Genomic DNA, 18872 nt, shown 5'->3' on the forward strand with positions numbered 1-18872 from the left:
TCCCAACGATGCTGCATATTGGAGGCTCTTTAAGGGTCAGGGGAATGGGATCCAACTTGTTACTGGCTTTAGCATATGAATACACCATGGGAAGCTTGTGAGACTCTCCCATGTGGGCAGGAAGCTCTCAGTAGCTTGCCAGTTTCTCCCAGAGGAAAAAGTAGGTTATAAGATATCGCACGGCCACTTTGTGGCCTCATGCTTCTGGGAGCTTGCTTTGAAGTCTCTGGATGTTGGCCGTTGATGGGATTGCACACACCTGGGTTCCTCTTCCGGTACCTTCATGCGTGAAGCTTGTCAGAACGTGTGGAGAGGGGCCTTGAGCATGGCTGTGGCTAGGTTCCGGTGGTCTTCCATGGCCAGGAGCTCTGCTCGGGGTGGGGAGGGAAGCTGGAGCCCATCCACTCCGAGGGGCCCCCGGGAAGACAGCCAGGCATGTGGGCAAGAGATTCTCTGCCTAGGATTGTTACCTGGGTTATAAATTGATGCTGGCTATTTAAAATATAAAATATAAAAGACGGTATCCACAGTCTATGATATGATGCTTTACATTTGGACCTTCACAAAGCAGAAGCTATTTTTATATATACACTGAATTAAAAAGTAAAGAATACAATTTGAGGACATAGTGAAGAAACTGTAAGAAAAAGGGATCCTCTTTTGAATAATGAATACGTCTCCCTTTGAGTCCAATTATTATATATTCCTGGAAACATACAGCTGAATGGCAATCAAAGCAGAGACAGTGGTTTCAAAGGCAGAACACCTGCTTCGCCAACAAAGGCTCTGAATTCAGTGCTCTGTGACAGGAAAGGTAAACACCACAGCCTGGTCTCTGTGTAGCACTGAGTTACTGCAGCAGGACCAGTGACGAGAAAGGAACGGAGCGTTGGGAGAGAGAGAAACACAGGAAAAACAACACACACTGGTTAAGAGGTGGAGAAATAGAACTCTGCTAAGAGTAATGAAAAGTGGTGTAGTAAATGTAAAAATCAGTCGTCCTCAAAATTTTGAAATAGAATTGTTTGAACAAGTTTTTTGCAGCACACTATAGTAGTTAACTATGGAGATAGTTTAAATGCCTGTTACCAGGTAAGTGGCTAAGCCTCATATAATTTACAGAGTGGAATGTTATTACTAATAAAAAGGAATTCTGATACATGCTTCAACCTGGGCCTCGGAAATATGATACTAAATGAAATAGATTAAGTGCAAGAATTACACGTCACACGATTCCACACATAAGACATATCCAGAATAGGTAAAGCTGCTGAGTCAGAAAGCAAATTGGTGGTTGTCAGGAGAGAGGAAAGGAATGAAGGAGTGACTGCTTCTCGAGTATGGATTTTTGGAGGGATGATGTAAGTGTCTTGGAATTTCATGATAGGGGTATTTGACATCGTGAAGGGCGTGAATTAGTAGTACTAAACGTCCACTTCAAATTGTGAACCAAAATTAAAATTTTTCCTGATAACATATGGAAAGAAATATCTTCACAAAAATTAGTAAAAATATAATTGTTGAATGGGTAAAATTATGATTTACTGTATTCTCTTGAAACTTTATCTTTTAGTTATTTATTTAACAAATATTGCTGGTCATATTTTAATGTCACTGGATTCCTTTATGGGTAAAAACATTTTCTACTTCTAAAGAAGTATTCATTAGTCTTTTTTTAAAAAATTCCAGCCTATTTAAAATATTTTCTCATGTATTCACAGATTTTAAGGAAAATTGTGAACGAATAGTTATATTGTTTTTTTATGGGCTGGAGCGATAGCACAGTGGGTAATGTGTTTGCCTTGCTCGAGGCCAACCCAGGTTTGATTCCTCCACCCCTCTCGGAGAGCCCGGCAAACTACGAAGAGTATCTCGCCCACATGGCAGAGCCTGGCAAGCTACCTGTGGCGTATTCAATATGCTAAAAATAGTAACAACAAGTCTCACAATGGGGATGTTACTGGTGCCCGCTCCAGCATATTGAAGAGCAATGTGATGACAGTGACAGTGACAGTGATTTCTATTAAAAAATGAAAATATTTAAATAATGATACTTGCACAAGTTTTAAATATAAAATATAGGAACATGTTAAATGGTATGTTATGGTGTATTTTAAATATGTTCCAATCTTTTTAGCCTTAGACAACCAATATTATTTACATTTATTTTAGGACAGAATCTTGTTATAAATGCAATGTCATGTAGAAACTCAATAAATAAAACAGATAAAAATGTGGCTGGTCAATTTAAAACTATCTTCCTTTGACCTTCTGCTAGCGGCCTTTAACCTCGGAATGCAGTCTGAAAACCAGTACTTCAACCAGTTCAATATGGTTAATGATATTTCTTTCCCCTAATTTCTACATAATTTGTTGGGTCTGATACTACAAAAAAAGAACAAATTGCTTATATGCAGCGATGTGTGTATTCAGGGATTTCTCCAGCATGCTTTAGGAAATTACTTCTGGTGATGAAATTTGTGATTTAGCAGTCTTAAAAAGATCATGAATTGCAGGATAAAGGCAATATGCCTCGCATGTAATTCTCTCTGTTAGGTTCTGGGGATTCTGCATGGTTCGGACATTTTCAGTCTTTAAATCCTAGTGGGGTAGGTTGGGAGCCTCCTTGCTCTTCCCTGTCTGTTTCTTCACTACCATTCCACAAATCACATGCCAGCTAATCTTTATCACTTCCAAGCTCAATCTTGGGGAATGGCCAGGCAAAATATAGTTAATTATAGCAGGACAAGACAGAGACTGAATTCATTGATCTCATTACAGCTACCGGGAAGATTTCAGGCTACCAAAATGCACCTGTTCAAGGGTGAAAGAAGACAAAAATGGAGCTTCTCATGTCACTTACATGGCGATATGTTAAGGTGTCCTACATCTAGGTAATTGCATTTTAACTAGGAATTCACAGGTGCCTAGTGAGCTCTTCTCTGGACCCTCAAAGTCACCTGCATTCTGTAAAGCTTCTGTGTGACTCTTTCTAGAACACTCTATACCAGGAAAACTACAGTGGTTAGTTTAACCACAAATTCAGTTGTTCAATATAGAGTAAGTGACTTTGTTTTCATGCTGTCCTCACTTTTCCCTTGCCCCACTTTGATAGAAGCTCTGGAAAACTTATTTTGACATCCTAATCTTATATGGTAATGTGCTATCCCTTCTCTTCCACGTTATACCCCTCCTCTTATGCCGTCGTCTTCATAGCAAATACCTGTAGTAGCTCTAGCCTGTTCATTTTCTGTTGCATGATTTTGGCAAAATGACAACCCCAGACATTTTCCCACAGCGGAGTTGCTGGAATCTCGAGAGTGCATAGATTATTAACGCAGGTTCGTGCTGTTTGGTGTCGACAGAACAGGCCTCCTTTGCTGCTCCCCGTCTTTCTCAGAGTCATCTCTAAGTAGCTACTAAGTCTGCACTCTGCCAGAAACGGGTCCGTGCCCTGTGGTGTAGCTTAAGCAGAACAAAGGCAGTCCCTCTCCTGGTGACACTCACCCTTCCTCAGCCACTCTGATGGGGCCCCAGAACAGAAGCAGGTGAACCGGTAGAAGGGTCATCTCGTCTCAGCTACTGTGAGGGCAAGGAATGAAGTCACCGGATGGCGTGGAGAGATACGCGGACAGGGCGACTTTAGTTCACGGTCTAGAGTGTCCTGCTCGCAGCAGGGGTGACATTTGAGCAGCGCCAGGAGGGCAAAGCACTCGGGGAGTCATCTCTGCAGGAAGTGACTGGATCTGCAGTAGAACGGCGCCTTGCAGGGGAGGAAATAAGGACAGCGGGCTCAGAGGCCTCACAGAACACAGAGAGCATTTAGATACTCGTTTGGGTGCTTGGCCCGCTCCAGTGCTCACAGTCTTGCTCAGGGCTGACTCCTGGCTCTGTGCTCGAAGATGACTTCTGGCTCTGTGCTTGGGGGTGACTCCTCGCTCTATGCTCAGGGCTCCCTCCTGGCTCTGCACTCAGGACGGACTCCCTGGCTCAGTGTTTGGGGGCTTACTTGAGTGAGCTCTGTGCTCAGTGCTCAGGGATCATTGTTGGAAATGTCGAATCAAAGCAGCGTTGGTTGCCTGCAAGTAAGGGCTGACATGTGGGAATTATAACTCTAGAAATGGGGGGGAAATAAGGCACTGTCAGTAAAACAAGTTACAAATAATCCAAGGGCAATACTAGAATGAACTCTGTGGGACTGGATTAGATTGACATCAGGACAAATGATTTAAAATATATCTACATGTAGTTATAAAAATAAATATGCACATATATGAATGACATGACTTAATGCTAAAGGGGGCTTCTGACTGGCAGAAAGCTTTACATAATCAAGGAGTATTAAAACTCTTGCTCAAAAAAGAAAAATAGAGCAAGTGTACATGTGCGTGTAGGACTAAGTGTTCTTATGTACGTTCCTTCACTTCCAGCACCAAGGGGTCTAAAGGCCCTGCCTTGCTGATTGCCTGCAGGACTGTCTGTTTTCCCTTTTTTGTTTTTCTTTTCTGGGTCACACCCGGCGATGCACGGGGGTTACTCCTGGCTCTGCACTCAGGAACTACTCCTGGCGGTGCTCAGGGACCATATGGGACGCTGGGGGTTGAAGCCGGGTCGGCTGCGTGCAAGGCAAACGCCCTCCCCGCTGTGCTGTCGCTCCAGCCCCTGCAAGCCTGTCTGTACACCTACTTTTGTGCCCAAATGTGTTCTCTGGTGATAAGAACCAGAACTCCTTGGAGAACGTCTAGCTTCAGGGCTGCTGGAGAACAGGAGAGAAGTAGAGGAGAAGCGAGCACAGCTTACGGAGCCCGTCTGTGTGGATAAGTAAAACGGAGGAAAAGGAACGGAACCTGGGGCTGGATTAGACCCAGCCTGGAATCGTTCCAGAGGGAATTATCGGGACAATTCAGTGAACCGTCCTTAATGTGTCAGGACTAGACAGTCACTCCTTAAACGTTTGTGTGAGAGATTTAAGAATCAGTCGGGGGTCAGTTGCTTGCATGAGCACTGCCAGGGGGTGTCCTGAGGACACAGGCGCCTGACTTCCCTTGGCCTGTGGCCACATCACTTTGTGATCTCATCAGGTTTTCTTTTCTTTCTTTTTTTTGGGGGGGTCATACCCAGAGATGCACAGGGGTTACTCCTGGCTCATGTACTCAGGAATCACTCCTAGCAGTGCTCAGGGGACCCTATGGGATGCTGGGGATCAAATCATAAATTGTGCAGTTTTAGTTTAATGATCAGCTTTAACTTTAGTATTCTTTCTCTTCTTCTTCCTTTTCTTCTTCTTTCTCTTCTTTTTCTTTCTCCTCCTCCTCTTCCTCCTCCTCCTCCTCCTCTTCCTCCTCCTCTTCTCTTTCTTCTCCTCCTTTTTCTTCTTCTTTTTGTTTTTAGCGACAGACCTGAAATTTCTCCTGGTCCAGATGACTCTGCATTTGGGTGCCTTGGCGCCAAAGCACTCTTGCTGGTGCCTTGCGGGATGATGTGGTGTGTGTGTGTGTGTGTGTGTGTGTGTGTGTGTGTGTGTATGTGTCTGTGTATTTGTGTGTGTGTGTGGGGGGTGTCAGGGTGAAATTGAGCCAACCACCTGCAAAATGTGTTTACACCATTAAGTTAGCTCTGTAGCCTCTAAACATTATTTTTTTTTCATGGCCACAGAGATAAAACTCACTTGCGCTGCCAATTCGTAGCTTCAAATATGAGATTAAAAATTTAGTATCTTTCGTTGAAGCACTTCGACTGCGTTTTGTAGACCATTTTCCTGAGGATCCTGGGGAGTTTTATCTTGAAAGAAACCATGTTGGAAAATTATGCTGAGCAGTGTTTCAGTGCATCAGTCATTCAGAGAAACAGTATTTTCTACGAATCACCTGGGGAGACAGGATTAAACATTGTGCGGGGGGCCAGAGAGACGATACAGCGGTCATGGCGCTCGTCCAGTGGGTGACTGAGGTGGGTTTGATCCCTGGCTTTGCATCCCTGACAGCTTTGAACTCCGAGCACAGACGCAGGAGTGAACCCTGAGCACCACTGGGTGTAGCCCACCCACCCTACCCCCTCAAAAAAACCAAAACACCATAAAAGAAGCAAACAAAAGAACAAAGCACTTTGTGGCTGGGTTCTTCTCTTCTGAGGGACGAGTAGGCTGGTCGGGATGTCTCCTTCCAGACCCTTCCCCAACTGGGCCAACACCAGTTTCCCTCTAACCTGTACACACCAGGGCTCCTGTGGAAGGGCAGAGAGCGCCCTGCAGTGAATGAGTCTGTCCTCCGAGAGAAGGTGGGAGCACGGAAAAGTCACTGTTGCTCCTTATCATCACCAGCTTGCCCAAGTGTCACATCAGTCCTGTTCGAGGGAAAAAACACACGATACAGAGAAAAACACTCAAATTCAAGTTGATTATTCACAGTTACACGCAGTTATTCCGGGGAGAGATCAGTATATCTTGTACATAACTGGGTCGAGGCCAGCTGCTCATCTGTGCTGAGGGGTCTTTCCACACGTCCAACTCCTCCGTACCTGTCTGAACGATGAGCTTTGCCAAATTCAGATCCTAATCGCCTGACTTTATATTCCAAGGCTCTTCTTCTACGCTTAGCAATGCCGGTTTGCAATCATTGGATTCCGAGCACTGTTTCCTGCCCACCACATAGCATTTCTATTTTGCATTTCCGGGTACTATGCAGTCTCTTCAAACATTCGTTGCTCAATTGAAAATGCTCTTTTGTAAAGTTTCTATATGAGGATAGTGATCTTTTGTCATAATATATGTATCATAGATTAAAATGCTTTTTAAGTTTTAACTAAAAATCATGTGTAGGATATATGTGTTTAGAATACCTTCCTTTGGGTAGACTTTCTACTTTATTCCTGGGGTTTTTGCAATAGGCCATGATTAATTTTACTGTTGGACAGAATTTCAAAAATTTCTATTACTAAAAAACTTGGGAAACATTTTAAGGTTTAATTTCAATTATGAGATTAAGCAGCCGTATGAGTTAAACTGTTTTGAAACATTCAATTTATTAAATAACATTAATTTTAAGTTAATGAAGCTTTTGACTCAGAAACTATTCATAACTATTTTAATAAGTAGTATGTGTTACGCCAACTTCATGCATTAGAAAGAACCTTGATATCACACTTAGTTTATATCCTTCCTCCCTCTGGCATCTCCTTCATACCAGATACATAAATATAGTTTCAGAAGTTTCTTGGGTTTAGTGGGAAACAATAACTACCTGCCAGGCTTACTTGAGGTTTTAAATTTTTTATATGTAAGTTATTTTCATATGCTGTTGTTCTAATATGTAACCTTTTAAAACATTTACCAAATGTTTTCATTCTAAACTATAGTAGAATTCAGTGTAGTTTCTTGTGATACTAAATATATTCACCCAAACATTCTTTTTTTGCTGTAGAATAAATCAAATTATATAAAAAAATAAGTGTTATAAAGTACCATTCAGGAGACAGATGGATGCGCTCAATTGTACTTTACAAATGACGCTCAAGAACTGAGTAATTTTTAGTTGCTGTTTGAGAAATGAAAGTAAATGCATATGCTGTCAATATGACAATGTTAACTAAAATTATACTTCCAAAAAGCTGGTTTTTGGTGGTGGAGAATGGGTACTGGTGAAGGGATGGGTTCCCGAACTTTGTATGAGGGAAGCATGAGCACAAAAGTGTATAATTCTGTAACTGTACCCTCACGGTGATTCACTAATTAAAAATAAATAATTTTTTTTAAAAAAAGCTGGTTTTGAAACGAAAATCAAACTCAATTTCAACAATTCTGGTGCCACATTTACTCAAGAATTAAATCTCATGCATTTTCATGGTGTTGTTTTTGATCAGTGGGGTTTCCTTGGAAATGTTAAAGTAAGCATCTGCATACCGCAGGAGCAAAGAATAAGCCTCATTTGACGCAGTAATATAGGCTGGATAGGAGAGTGAGGACCCACAAACAGGTGCGTCAAACACAACGCTCAGGTCCGACAGTGTAGAAGTTGACGGTTTGCTGCTGTCGGCAAGCAGAGGAGCGAATGACGGGTCCAACGCTTGCATAAGGGAGCGAATGATGGGTCCAACGTCCAGTGAGCGGCAGCCGTCATGCTGTGTGGAGACGAAAACACAGATAGAAATTCCTCAGTAAGGCTGCTAGGTCTCGGGCAATGGGGGGAGTGTGCTGTCAGCACTTCCTGAAATTCTCTTCAGTCGAGAAGGCAAATTGCTTGTTTGGAAAGGAGAATTATGCATCTCTCATGAACTTACTATGAGAAATTATCCCTATATTCGGTTACTCTTAACAAAAAACCCCACAATTTGTATTTCCAATATAGAAAACACTTGTAAAGATTACTTGGTGGCACAATAAATCAAGTAAAATAAGTAAGGTAACATCAACAACTTTTGTATCATCTCTTTTAAAGGAATTGATGATGTTGTAATGTGTATCGCTATAGATAAAATTTAAATGATATGAGTATAGATATAATGGCATCAAATTATTTTACTAACAAAATTAAAAAATATATTAATGTTTTATCAATTTATATTAGCATATGAGTTGCCATAGTTACATTAACTCACATAAACATAAAACTTAGTATCTCATATGTAGGTTTTAATTTAATATTATATATGTACTACATAAGACAAATCGTTCACTGTATCACTGTAATCCCGTCGCTCATTGATTTGCTCGAGCGGGCACCAGTAATGTCTCCATTGTGAGACTTGTTACTGTTTTTGGCATATCAAATATGCCACAGGGAGCTTGCCCGGCTCTGCCATGCGGGCAGGATACTCTTGGTAGCTTGCCGGGCTCTCGGAGAGGGACAGAGGAATGGAACCTGGGTGGGCCATGAACAAGGCAAAGGCCCTACCCGCTGTGTGATGGCTCTAGTCCAGAAATGACAGCAGCAGCCATAATAAATGAGAAGTAATTTTTTAAAAAGATAGAAATTATTTGTTATTGCCCAAGTCCTGTAAGTGAGTCACAGCGAGTCCGTTTCTCTATTAGAGGCTAAAGAGAGCAGAGTCCGATCGCACAGGCCACAGGCTGCCGCGCAGTACTGAGAGCGCAGAGGTCTCGGGACCGGGAGTTATCCGGGTGTCACTACGTGGAGCCGCACCACAGCTAGACTCTTCAGTGGATTGATTTTTTAACCCATGGAAATAGTATTTTAAAATATCATAAATATTCATACATTGAACACTTGGTATCTGGAAAATGTTTTGACTAAAACATGAGGCAATGAGTAAAAGTAATAAAAGCTTCCAATTTTGGATTTTTCCCAGAGTTTGGGGTTGTGTAATTAGGGTGTCAGCTGAGAGGAATGAGCTATTTTGTTGTTCTCTCGAAGCGCAAACACAGAGCGGCTCGCTGAGGTTCTCACTGGGCTGTGGTAAAAGCTCTCCGGGGGAAGAGCTTCATAACACTCCTTGACTTATTTATGAGAAACTCTGCGCCTCAAGCTCGCGGGGCGGCAAATCTCTGTTCAGCGGGGGCGGGCGGGCCGGTCGCTCCTGATCCATTGTGTCCCACGCCTGCCTGGTGTCTGCAAGCGACAGGATGTCATGAAGGACAAGGAAATCACATGAAAACTGCCACCGACAAAGTCCAAAAACATTACTGGCGTCTAATGTGAAAAATCTGATACTAATAAGCCATAACAATAAAAACAACCCAGTCGTCCAACTGCCAGTTCAGGAAGAGAGCTCAAGGAAGGGAACACCTGCTTCCTGGGGGTCTGCCCTGGCACTGCCTGGTCCCCCACATGCCAGGTGGGGTCCGCCCCAGCCCTGCCTGGGTTCAGTCAGAACCTCCCCTCTCTCCGCATGTTACCAACTCATCTACCCGTGTTCTTTGAAAATGGTTGAATGTATATGACAAAACCTGTGTGATGTATATAATTATATATACATGAACACATAGATATTTGTACATATATATGAAATTAACTAATATGCACACTGACATTAGGGCTGGAGCGATAGCATAGCAGGTAGGGCACTTGCCTTGCATGCAGCCGACCCAGGTTTCATTTCTCTGTCCCTCTCAGAGAGCCCAGCAAGCTACCGAGAGTATCCTGCCCACACGGCAGAGCCTGGCAAGCTACCCTTGGTGTATTCAATATGCCAAAACCAGTAACAAGTCTCACAATGGAGACGTTACTGGGTGCCCGCTCTAGCAAATCGATGAACAACAGAATGACAGTGACAGTGATATTTATATTAGATATATCTCAGATAACTTAAAAACAAAGTCATTTGTGTATATATACATATATATATTACATTGAATATATAATGGATATGAATGGTAGATTTATGTGCGACCTTTTTTGGTTTGTTTTTGAGCCCACTAGGCTGTGTTCAGGATCTGCTCCTGTCTCTGTGCTCAGGGCTCACTCCTGGTGGGCCTTGAGGGACCATATAAGGTGCCCCGGTTCAAACACTGGTCAGTCGCGCACAAGGCAAGTGGCAAACTCATTGTTACATCTTTTTTGGCTCACTTTTGTGTGAAATTTAACTGAATGCCTACATGTTTAAAGTTCCTTTGATACAGTAGAAGAACAGCAAGGATGAAATAAAATAGCACTGTAGCACTGTCATCCCAGTGTTCATCAATTTGCTCGGGCAGGCACCAGTAACGTCTCCATTGTGAAACTTGTGACTGTTTTTGGCATATCATATACACCACAGGTAGCTTGCCAGGCTCTGCCGCGCAGGCAGGCTGCTCTCGGTAGCTTGCTGGGCTCTCTAAGAGGGACGGAGGAATTGAACCCGGGTCGGCTGCATGCAAGGCAATCACTCTACTTGCTGTGGGATAGCTCCAGTCCATATATAAGGTAGTCAACCAAAAATTAGTGTGTCTTATTTTAATCTGTTTTCTCTTATTGAGGTAAAATGGACAAATAACATTATGCTAATTCTAGATGTAAAAGATAGAATTTTGCTGATCTTTTTTTTTTTCCCTTTTTGGCTCATACTTGGCAATGCTCAGGGGTTACTCCTGGCTCTGTACTCAGGAATTACTCCTGGTGGTGCTCGGTGGGCCATATGTGATGCTGGGAATCAAACCTGGGTTCACTGTGTATAAGCCCTACCCGCTGTGCTATCGCTCCAACCCCAGATCATTTATTTATTTATTTTTTTGCTTTATGATAGCATGGGATTTGAGGTATTCCACGTCACAGTTCTGTGTATGGAACACTACAGCTACCGTGAAAGTTGCAACATCAGCCCATCACCAAAAGACCCACCGTTCATCCCACCCACCCCCGTCCCTTGGGAACCTACCACAGTTTTTACTGAGTCTAGGAATGAGATTTTTTTTTGCTGTTTCCAGTTAATTTGCTTTAGTTGTTCAAATTCCACATATAATTGAAATCTTCCGCTAATGGTCTTTTACTTCTTACTTACTTCACTTAACATAGTCACATCAAGATCCAGTCCTAAATGTCCAAACGATATTATCCCTTTCTTCCAAAATGAGTGTTGACTGGTGAATGGAGTAAGAAAAGAAACTCAGGCACACTTGGCTTTGAATATGCAGTGCCTTGATTTTGGCATCATCCAAAGAGTGGTCATTGAATTTTGGTGAGAGATACAAAAAGTAGGTATGGTATTAAAGACGTGTTTCCCAGCTTCACAAATGATTCATGGTTTTGGAGGTAGTCCGTGCCAATGCAACTCTGTTTAACTGTGTTTCAGATGCAGTATATGTGTACAGGGTTCTTTGGTATTTATTTATGTTAGTTTTATATACAATAGCCCAGTCTGTTAAAAACGATTGATGAAAGCTGGATATGAATTTGTGTTCAGCAACTGGGTGACACTTCACGACCCCTCAGAGCTGTGGTAGGCAAGTGGGATCTGTAAAATGATGCATTCTCTGAAAGGGAAATAAAGAGAATCCCAGCGTTTCATTTTTATTTTTTGGTTTTGGGTTACATCAGGTGATGCTCATACCTTAATCCTAGTGGAACTCGGGGGACACCTCCTGTGGGGTGAAGGGTCAAACTGGGGCTGGCAAAGCAAGCACGTAGACACCTGTAGTATCTCTCGGGCTTCCGGTGTCTTTTCAAACATAGTTAAGTATGATAATGACAACTAGAAAAAATTTCCAATGTCATTTTCTTGCATTATATTGAGTGACATTCACTGTTACTGTCACTGTCATCCCGTTGCTCATCGATTTGTTTGAGCGGGCACCAGTAACATCTCTCGTTGAGAGACTTATTGTTACTTTTTTGTCATATCCAATACGCACGGGGAGCTTGCCAGGCTCTGCCGCGCGGGTTCGATACTCTTGGTAGCTTGTCGGGCTCTCCGAAAGGGGTGAAGGAATCAAACTCGGGTCTGCTGCATGAAAGGCGAATGCCCAACCTCTGTGCTATCGCTCCAGCCCAGTGTTAATGAGTGACATTAACAAGAAAATTTTGTAGATGAGTTCACAGAAATGTAAAATTTGCTTCGACGCTGTTTGACTATTGGTGTAATAATTTACCAACTAATTGGTATTTCTAAAGAAATATAAAAAGAAAAAGTTGTATTAAAATTCCAAACATTCCAACAATCAGAAAACCATTTTATGCTAGGGTTTCTTTATTATTTACTTCCTTCTGTTTTGCTAATATTAGCACTATAGCATTGTTTTCCGTTGTTCATCTATTTGCTCGAGCAGGCACCAGTAACATCTCCATTGTGAGACTTGTTGTTACTGTTTTTGGCATATCAAATATGCCACGGTGGATTGCCAGGCTCTGCCATGTAGGTGGGATGCTCTCGGTTGCTTGCTGGGTTCTCTGGGGGGGACGGAGGAATCAAACCCAGGTCGGCCGTGTGCAAGACAAACGCCCTACCCGCTGTGCTATGGCTCCAGTCTCATCTGCTAATATTAAAGGCAGACAATTGAAAATTTTTGGACAGTGTCCAATAATTTATATGTAATAGCACAGGTGTGCTGGGAAGATTAAGATTTTATTTAATTAGTAATTCTCCCAATAGATAAATTTAAATAAAACACCAATGTAATTTTAAGTGTCAAAACTTTCCAAATATTTTTAAAAATGACACATTCAGCCATCACAGATTTGAATTGTCAGTCATCCAGATACCACTTCTCAATTCCTAGCTGAGCTTCCTCCCCGCTGTTTGAGTCTAGTGAAGGGAAGCTACTTTAGCTCAACATCAGAAAATATGATGGCAAAGTTAAAGATATAACACTGTATTGTACTTTAATGTTGCTTATAGAAACTGTCAAGGCTCTAATTTCAACAAAAATGCATGTATGAAATGTAGAAGTTAAGAAATTATTGTGGTGGGGAGGGCTAGGGGCGTGGGGGGGCTAGGGTGTGGGGGTGCGGGCTGGAGCTATACTGGGATTCTTGGTGGTGGGATATGTGCACTGGTGAAGGGATGGGTGTTCGAGCATTGTATAACTGAGACTTAAACCTGAAAACTTTGTAACTTTCTACATGGTAACTCAATAAAAAAAAATTTTTTAAAGAAATTATTGTGGTAATCATTTCACAGCATTTCAAACCATCATGAGGTATACTTAAAACTCAGACAATCTTATGTCAGGTCTGTGTGAGAAAGGCTCCCCAGTTCCCTGTAAGAGTGGTCGAGGCTCATTCACCTGTTACCTTAATTATTCTTCTACTTAATTTTTATGAGACACATATGATGCAGTGTGTTATTCATTTTTATTGCTTGCCAGTCCTCTGTTGTGTTTGTACACACTCACACACACATACACATACACACGTATATATTGTATTTGGACAATTCTCAATCATAGAACATTGGACTAGTGCCTAGTTTTTTACTATTAGAAACTGTGAATCTCAGGCTGGAGATAGTGTAGTGGGTAGGGATTTTGCTTCCATATAGCCAGTGTAGGTTTGATCCCAGGTTTATATATTTACCCTATATAATCTTCCAAGGGACTGGAGCAATAGCACAGCAGGTAGGACGTTTGCCTTGCACTCGCTGACCCGTGGTTCAATTTCTCATCCTTCTTGGAGATCCCTGTAAGCTACCAAGAGTATCCCACCCACAGGACAGAGCCTGGCAAGCTCCCTGTAGCATATTTGATATGCCAAAAACAGTAACAAGTCTCACAATGGAGACATTACTGGTGGTGCTCACTTGAGCAAATCATGAACAACTGGACAGTGCTACAATGCTACAGTCTTCCAAGTCTTACCAGGAATGGCTCCTGAGTGCAGAGTCAGAAATAAGCCTGGAACATTGCAGGTAGAGCCACCAAACAAAGCAAAACAAATTAAGAAAAGAAGCTTCAAACAAAAATAGGCCGATGAAGCCCAATCATTACATGACAGGCAAGATAGAACTTGAGGACAAAAAAATAAGGACAGAGAAACAAAAATGAATATTAAATGGACACTTCTCCAGAGAAGACATATAGAGTGCCAATAGGCACATGAAAAACAATACTGATGTGACTTATTGGTAAGGAAATGCAAGCAAAGTCACAAAGAGATGACCCCTTAGATCGTTGAGAATAACGGGTCATGAAGACCAGAAACAACATGGGGATGTGGAGAAACAGGAACACCCATTTATTGCTGGGAATGTAAACTGACTCAGCCGCTAAGGACAACAGTATGCACATTTCACAAAAAAGTAAAGATAAACTACCACGATATGCACCAATTCCACTCGTAGTTATCTTCCACCAGAACATAAACACACTAATTTTAAAGAAATCAGAACACCTCTGTTTATTGAAGTTCTATTTATACTACTCAAAATTTTGAAAGAACTCAAGTGCACAATAACAGATTAGTATATAAAAATGTGTTTTATGTGAACAATGAATGCAGTAATACTCAGCTATATGAAAGGATGAAGCCTTTAATTTCTTCCAATACAAAATGAAATGGAGGAGATCTAGCTACAAGTCAGAAGGAGAAAAACAAATTCACGATGGTCTCACTCATAGGTAGATACAAAGAAGCAAAGCAAGAGAATACACTGTCTCCAGTGAAAACACGTTGTAGGCTCTGACGATAGAACTGAGCTTACCTATACAGGATGCAGATGGTGTGACAGGAGTGACGGCAGAACTTTCCGGACTATGGTGTAGAGTTATCGGCACTTTGGTGGTATGATAACAAAGTACTTCTTCTTTTCTTTTTCTTTTTCTAATTTCTGGCTTTTGTTTCGCACCATACCCAATGATGCTTAGGGCTTACCCTTGGCCCTACTCTCAGGGTTCACGGATCACTCCTGGCAGTGCTCAGGGGACCAAAAGTGACACCTGTGATTGAAATTAGATCAACTGCGTACAAGGCAAATACTATACCCACCGTACTATTGCCCCAGCCTCACATTGCACTTCTTAAACCTAGGAACCTTTATATTCTTGTAAACTAATTTTACCTCAAAAATAATAATTTAAAATATTTTCTGTCCTTTGAGTAATTTATTTGAATTTGTGAAATACATTTATATACACAGGGTGTAAAGAAGATATTGTTTCATTGGAAATATTATTGAAAACTTCCAACATTGTGTGATTATAAAATAGTATTACTTTATATTGAATTAACAGGATGAAATAAACAAAAATAGGAAGGATTATCCTAACAAATGCACCTTGCTGTCTGTTCCAGTTTTAGAATAGGGAATTTCTTCTTATTCAAGCTCTCTAAAAGATTTCAAATAATTTAATGAAATTTATAGTCTTATTCAGATGTAAAAAATTGGTTCTCAGCTCGTTTAGAAAAATAAGAGAGCAGATGTGCATGCAAAGATGAATAAAAATGCTGTCTGCTTATAAGCAAAAGCGTAATTTATCTTTCGTAGTAATTTATGTACGATATAACAAATAACCACTGAATGTAGTAACAGGGGGGAATTTGGCTGGAATTGTTCCTTTCACAAGTCTCAGCCACACTTCCTGCCCGTAATTTAATTCTAACAAGGCATCTCCAGTCAAAACCCGATCACAGTGCGTGTCACTGTTAATATTTTCAGACTCAAATGTGAGCTTGTCTACTCCATCAACCACGAGGAACCCAGAGACGTGAGCGCTGAACGACTCAATGGTGTACTTAAAAACATACACCCCAAGGTAAGGAACTCTGAATTTTCCAGTTCTCGGGGTGTAGGAAGCTCCATAATTGACATCTAAGTTATTAAACAGGATCGGACCAGGAGTCGTCATTCCATACGTGTGAGATGCAAAAAACGCCACCATGGGCGCGTATCTGTAAGATCCTTTGGAAAAATCTGTTAGAAAAGGAAAATGCAGTTAATTTTCTTGTCTTTAACTCATTAAATATTTTCTCATATGCTTATCACTTTTTTATATAAAGAATTCGTAAAAATGCAATGTTTTTTTCATCACCTGAACAGGGCAGTGTGTCTGTCTTTGGGGCTCGCTCAGTTACCGCAATGTCTGAGCTTCTGAGAACCTCCATTGTTCCATTAAAATCTGGCTAGGATATTAATAGCACTTGGTGCCTCCTTCATAGCTAATCATCAAAGATTAATTTGTAAGTTGCTTTGATCTCCAGAGATGAAGAAATTTAAAGTGCTCTTGTGATTATTATGGTATGCCAGACTGCGTTAAGGGCCCTTGCAGGAATTAAAGTTGACATGATGTAGAAACAATCTTTCCAGCATTGTCAAACCTTGCAAGAGACCAAATTGGAAAATAAATGTACATGCACTATGGGAAAGTAAACAAAAACAATTTTCGATGTAACTAATGCCAACTTATTTACAAAAGATGACTTTAAAGTAAACTAAAAATTACTCTTCACTAGGTAGCATATTTATTAAGAAATGCCCCACTGGAAATTTCTTTTTGTCATTAACGACAGACTGTTAAAATACTGCACATGTTTTATTTTATAAAAATTAGGTTATTTCTAGAAGTAAATCTCGAGTATCTTATAAAATTATGAAAGCTATTTAAAAACAATGCATTATGAAAAATTAGTATCTTTAGCAAATTATGAAGTCAATAATCAGCAACAGGTATCTTCTTCTCATCAGTACATCTGAGAATATTGTACTATAAGATCAACCTTCATGGAAAACATACAACTAAGCACTTATTAAATAAGCACATCTAATAGGAATCAAACTGCATTGACTTGTTGGAGAAGCGTTTGTCAAGTTGTGTGTCTGTGTGTTTTTCCTTACGGTGCGCCCCAAAGGTAGGGGATGGAGACTAGACAATAAGCTTCCTCTATAACACTATCATGAAAAATGTGAGAACTTGTGCACCTGTTTATTCTCAAACAAGGACACGTCCAGGCCCAAGAGAGAGCCCCCGGCAGGTAAAGCAGGTGTGCCGCCAACGGTCCACCGGGGGGAGGCCTGAGATGTACTGAGTTCAGGAGCGAGACGAGCCCGGCCCGGGCAGAGTCAGCACTCATGTGTCATGAAGCCGACATGCTAATTCCCGACTCTCCCCAGAGCTCCTTGTGCGCACGCGGGGCGCGAGGCGCGCGGGTCCCACCTGGCGCGGGCGCGTCCTCCTGGCCCAGGCGCACCGAGCAGCGCGCGCCCGTGAAGGGGTGTCGGCACGCGCAGGTGAAGCTGCTCCTGCCGTCCACGCACGTGCCTCCGTTCCGACACGGGGACCCGCTGCAGTCGGGACTGTCGGCCGGCGCTGGAGGGGAGAGAGGGGAGAGCGTCAGGGGACGGTCCTGGGGGCTCTCGCAGGAGGAGGAGGAGGGACACAGCACAGTGGAAGGAAGATCAGAACGGACCCCGAACTCGGGTGCCCGCCAACGTCACTGAGCACCAGTCGGGCTCGAGCACCAACGGGCTCTTTCCGCAGAGCTACAGAGACGCGAAGCCAGAGAAAAACAGTACTCAGTGGTGATAGACTCCTGGGCTTCGAGCATGAACCCAAGGTTAGGGAGCAATGGGCAGAGGAAGCAGGGGTGAGGGGAGGAGGGGAGGCTGACTAGAGGTGAGGCAGGAGTGTGGGGAGGAGGGAAGGCAGACCAGAGGTGTGGCAGGGGTGTGGGGAGGAGGGAAGGCTGACCAGAGGTGAGGCAGGGGGTGGGGGGGAGGGAAGGCTGACTAGAGGTGAGGCAAGGATGAGAGGAGGAGGGAAGGCTGACCAGAGGTGTGGCAGGGTTGTGTTGACAAGGGAAGGCTGACTAGAGGTGAGGCAGTGGTGAGGGGAGGAGGGAAGGCTGACCAGAGGCGAAGCAGGGGTGTGGGGAGGAGGGATGGCTGACTAGAGGTGAGGCAAGGATGAGAGGCGGAGGGAAGGCTGACCAGAGGTGTGGCAGGGTTGTGGGGAGGAGGGAAGGCTGACTAGAGGTGAGGCAGGGGTGAGGGGAGGAGGGAAGGCTGACCAGAGCTGTGGCAGTGGTGAGGGGAGGAGGGAAGGCTGACCAGAGCTGACACAGGGGTGAGGGGAGGAGGGAAAGTGACCAGAGGTGAGGCAGGACAGTGCTGACAGGTCTTTGGCGTTGGTGAAGGTGCAGTACCTTTTTACACCCAAATCACAAAGCAACAGCTGGTCAACACTACTGTCACCATGCTCTAAACTCTAAAAAATAATAGCAAATATTTGGGGTGTGAGTCACAGCCAGGAGTGCTCAGGGGCAACTCTTGATTCTGTGCTCAGGGCTCACGCCTTGAGGGTGATCTCAAAGGACCATATGCAGTGATGGGGATGGAACCAGTTTCACTTGTATCTACCACCCCAACCCCTAAAATAAAATTTTAGACGCAGAGCAAAGTACCTAGAGTGGGTCAGGGAGGTGGTTTCGCGGTAGATAAGCCAAGTTGCTTACTTCTCTCTGGGGCTGATCTCAGAACCACTGTCACTGTCACCCCGTTGCTCATCGATTTGCTCG

The 18872-nt window shown here is 42.8% G+C and overlaps 2 protein-coding genes across 5 annotated transcripts in view; one reads left to right on the forward strand and one right to left on the reverse strand.

Moving 5' to 3' along the window:
• The window catches only part of LOC129404806 (protein MAL2-like), a 112565-nt gene that overhangs the window by 66619 nt on the left and 27074 nt on the right, over positions 1-18872 (forward strand). For 2 of the 4 annotated variants that reach the window (XR_008630127.1, XR_008630132.1), the window contains one exon: positions 16018-16114. The exons of the other annotated variants lie outside the window; for them this stretch is intronic. The gene's annotated coding sequence lies outside the window, so the exon portion shown is untranslated. The remainder of the gene's footprint in view (positions 1-16017; positions 16115-18872) is intronic. 4 annotated transcript variants of the gene reach the window in all.
• The window catches only part of LOC129404804 (multimerin-1-like), a 53461-nt gene continuing 50439 nt past the window's right edge, over positions 15851-18872 (reverse strand). Inside the window, exons 8-9 of the mRNA XM_055137486.1 lie at positions 17513-17652; positions 15851-16272 (exon numbers count right to left, since the gene is read on the reverse strand). Of these exons, the coding sequence (XP_054993461.1) occupies positions 15851-16272; positions 17513-17652 (562 nt within the window). The remainder of the gene's footprint in view (positions 16273-17512; positions 17653-18872) is intronic.

This window comes from Sorex araneus, chromosome 5 (genome assembly GCF_027595985.1).
Source record: "Sorex araneus isolate mSorAra2 chromosome 5, mSorAra2.pri, whole genome shotgun sequence".
NCBI classification, from domain to species: domain Eukaryota; kingdom Metazoa; phylum Chordata; class Mammalia; order Eulipotyphla; family Soricidae; genus Sorex; species Sorex araneus.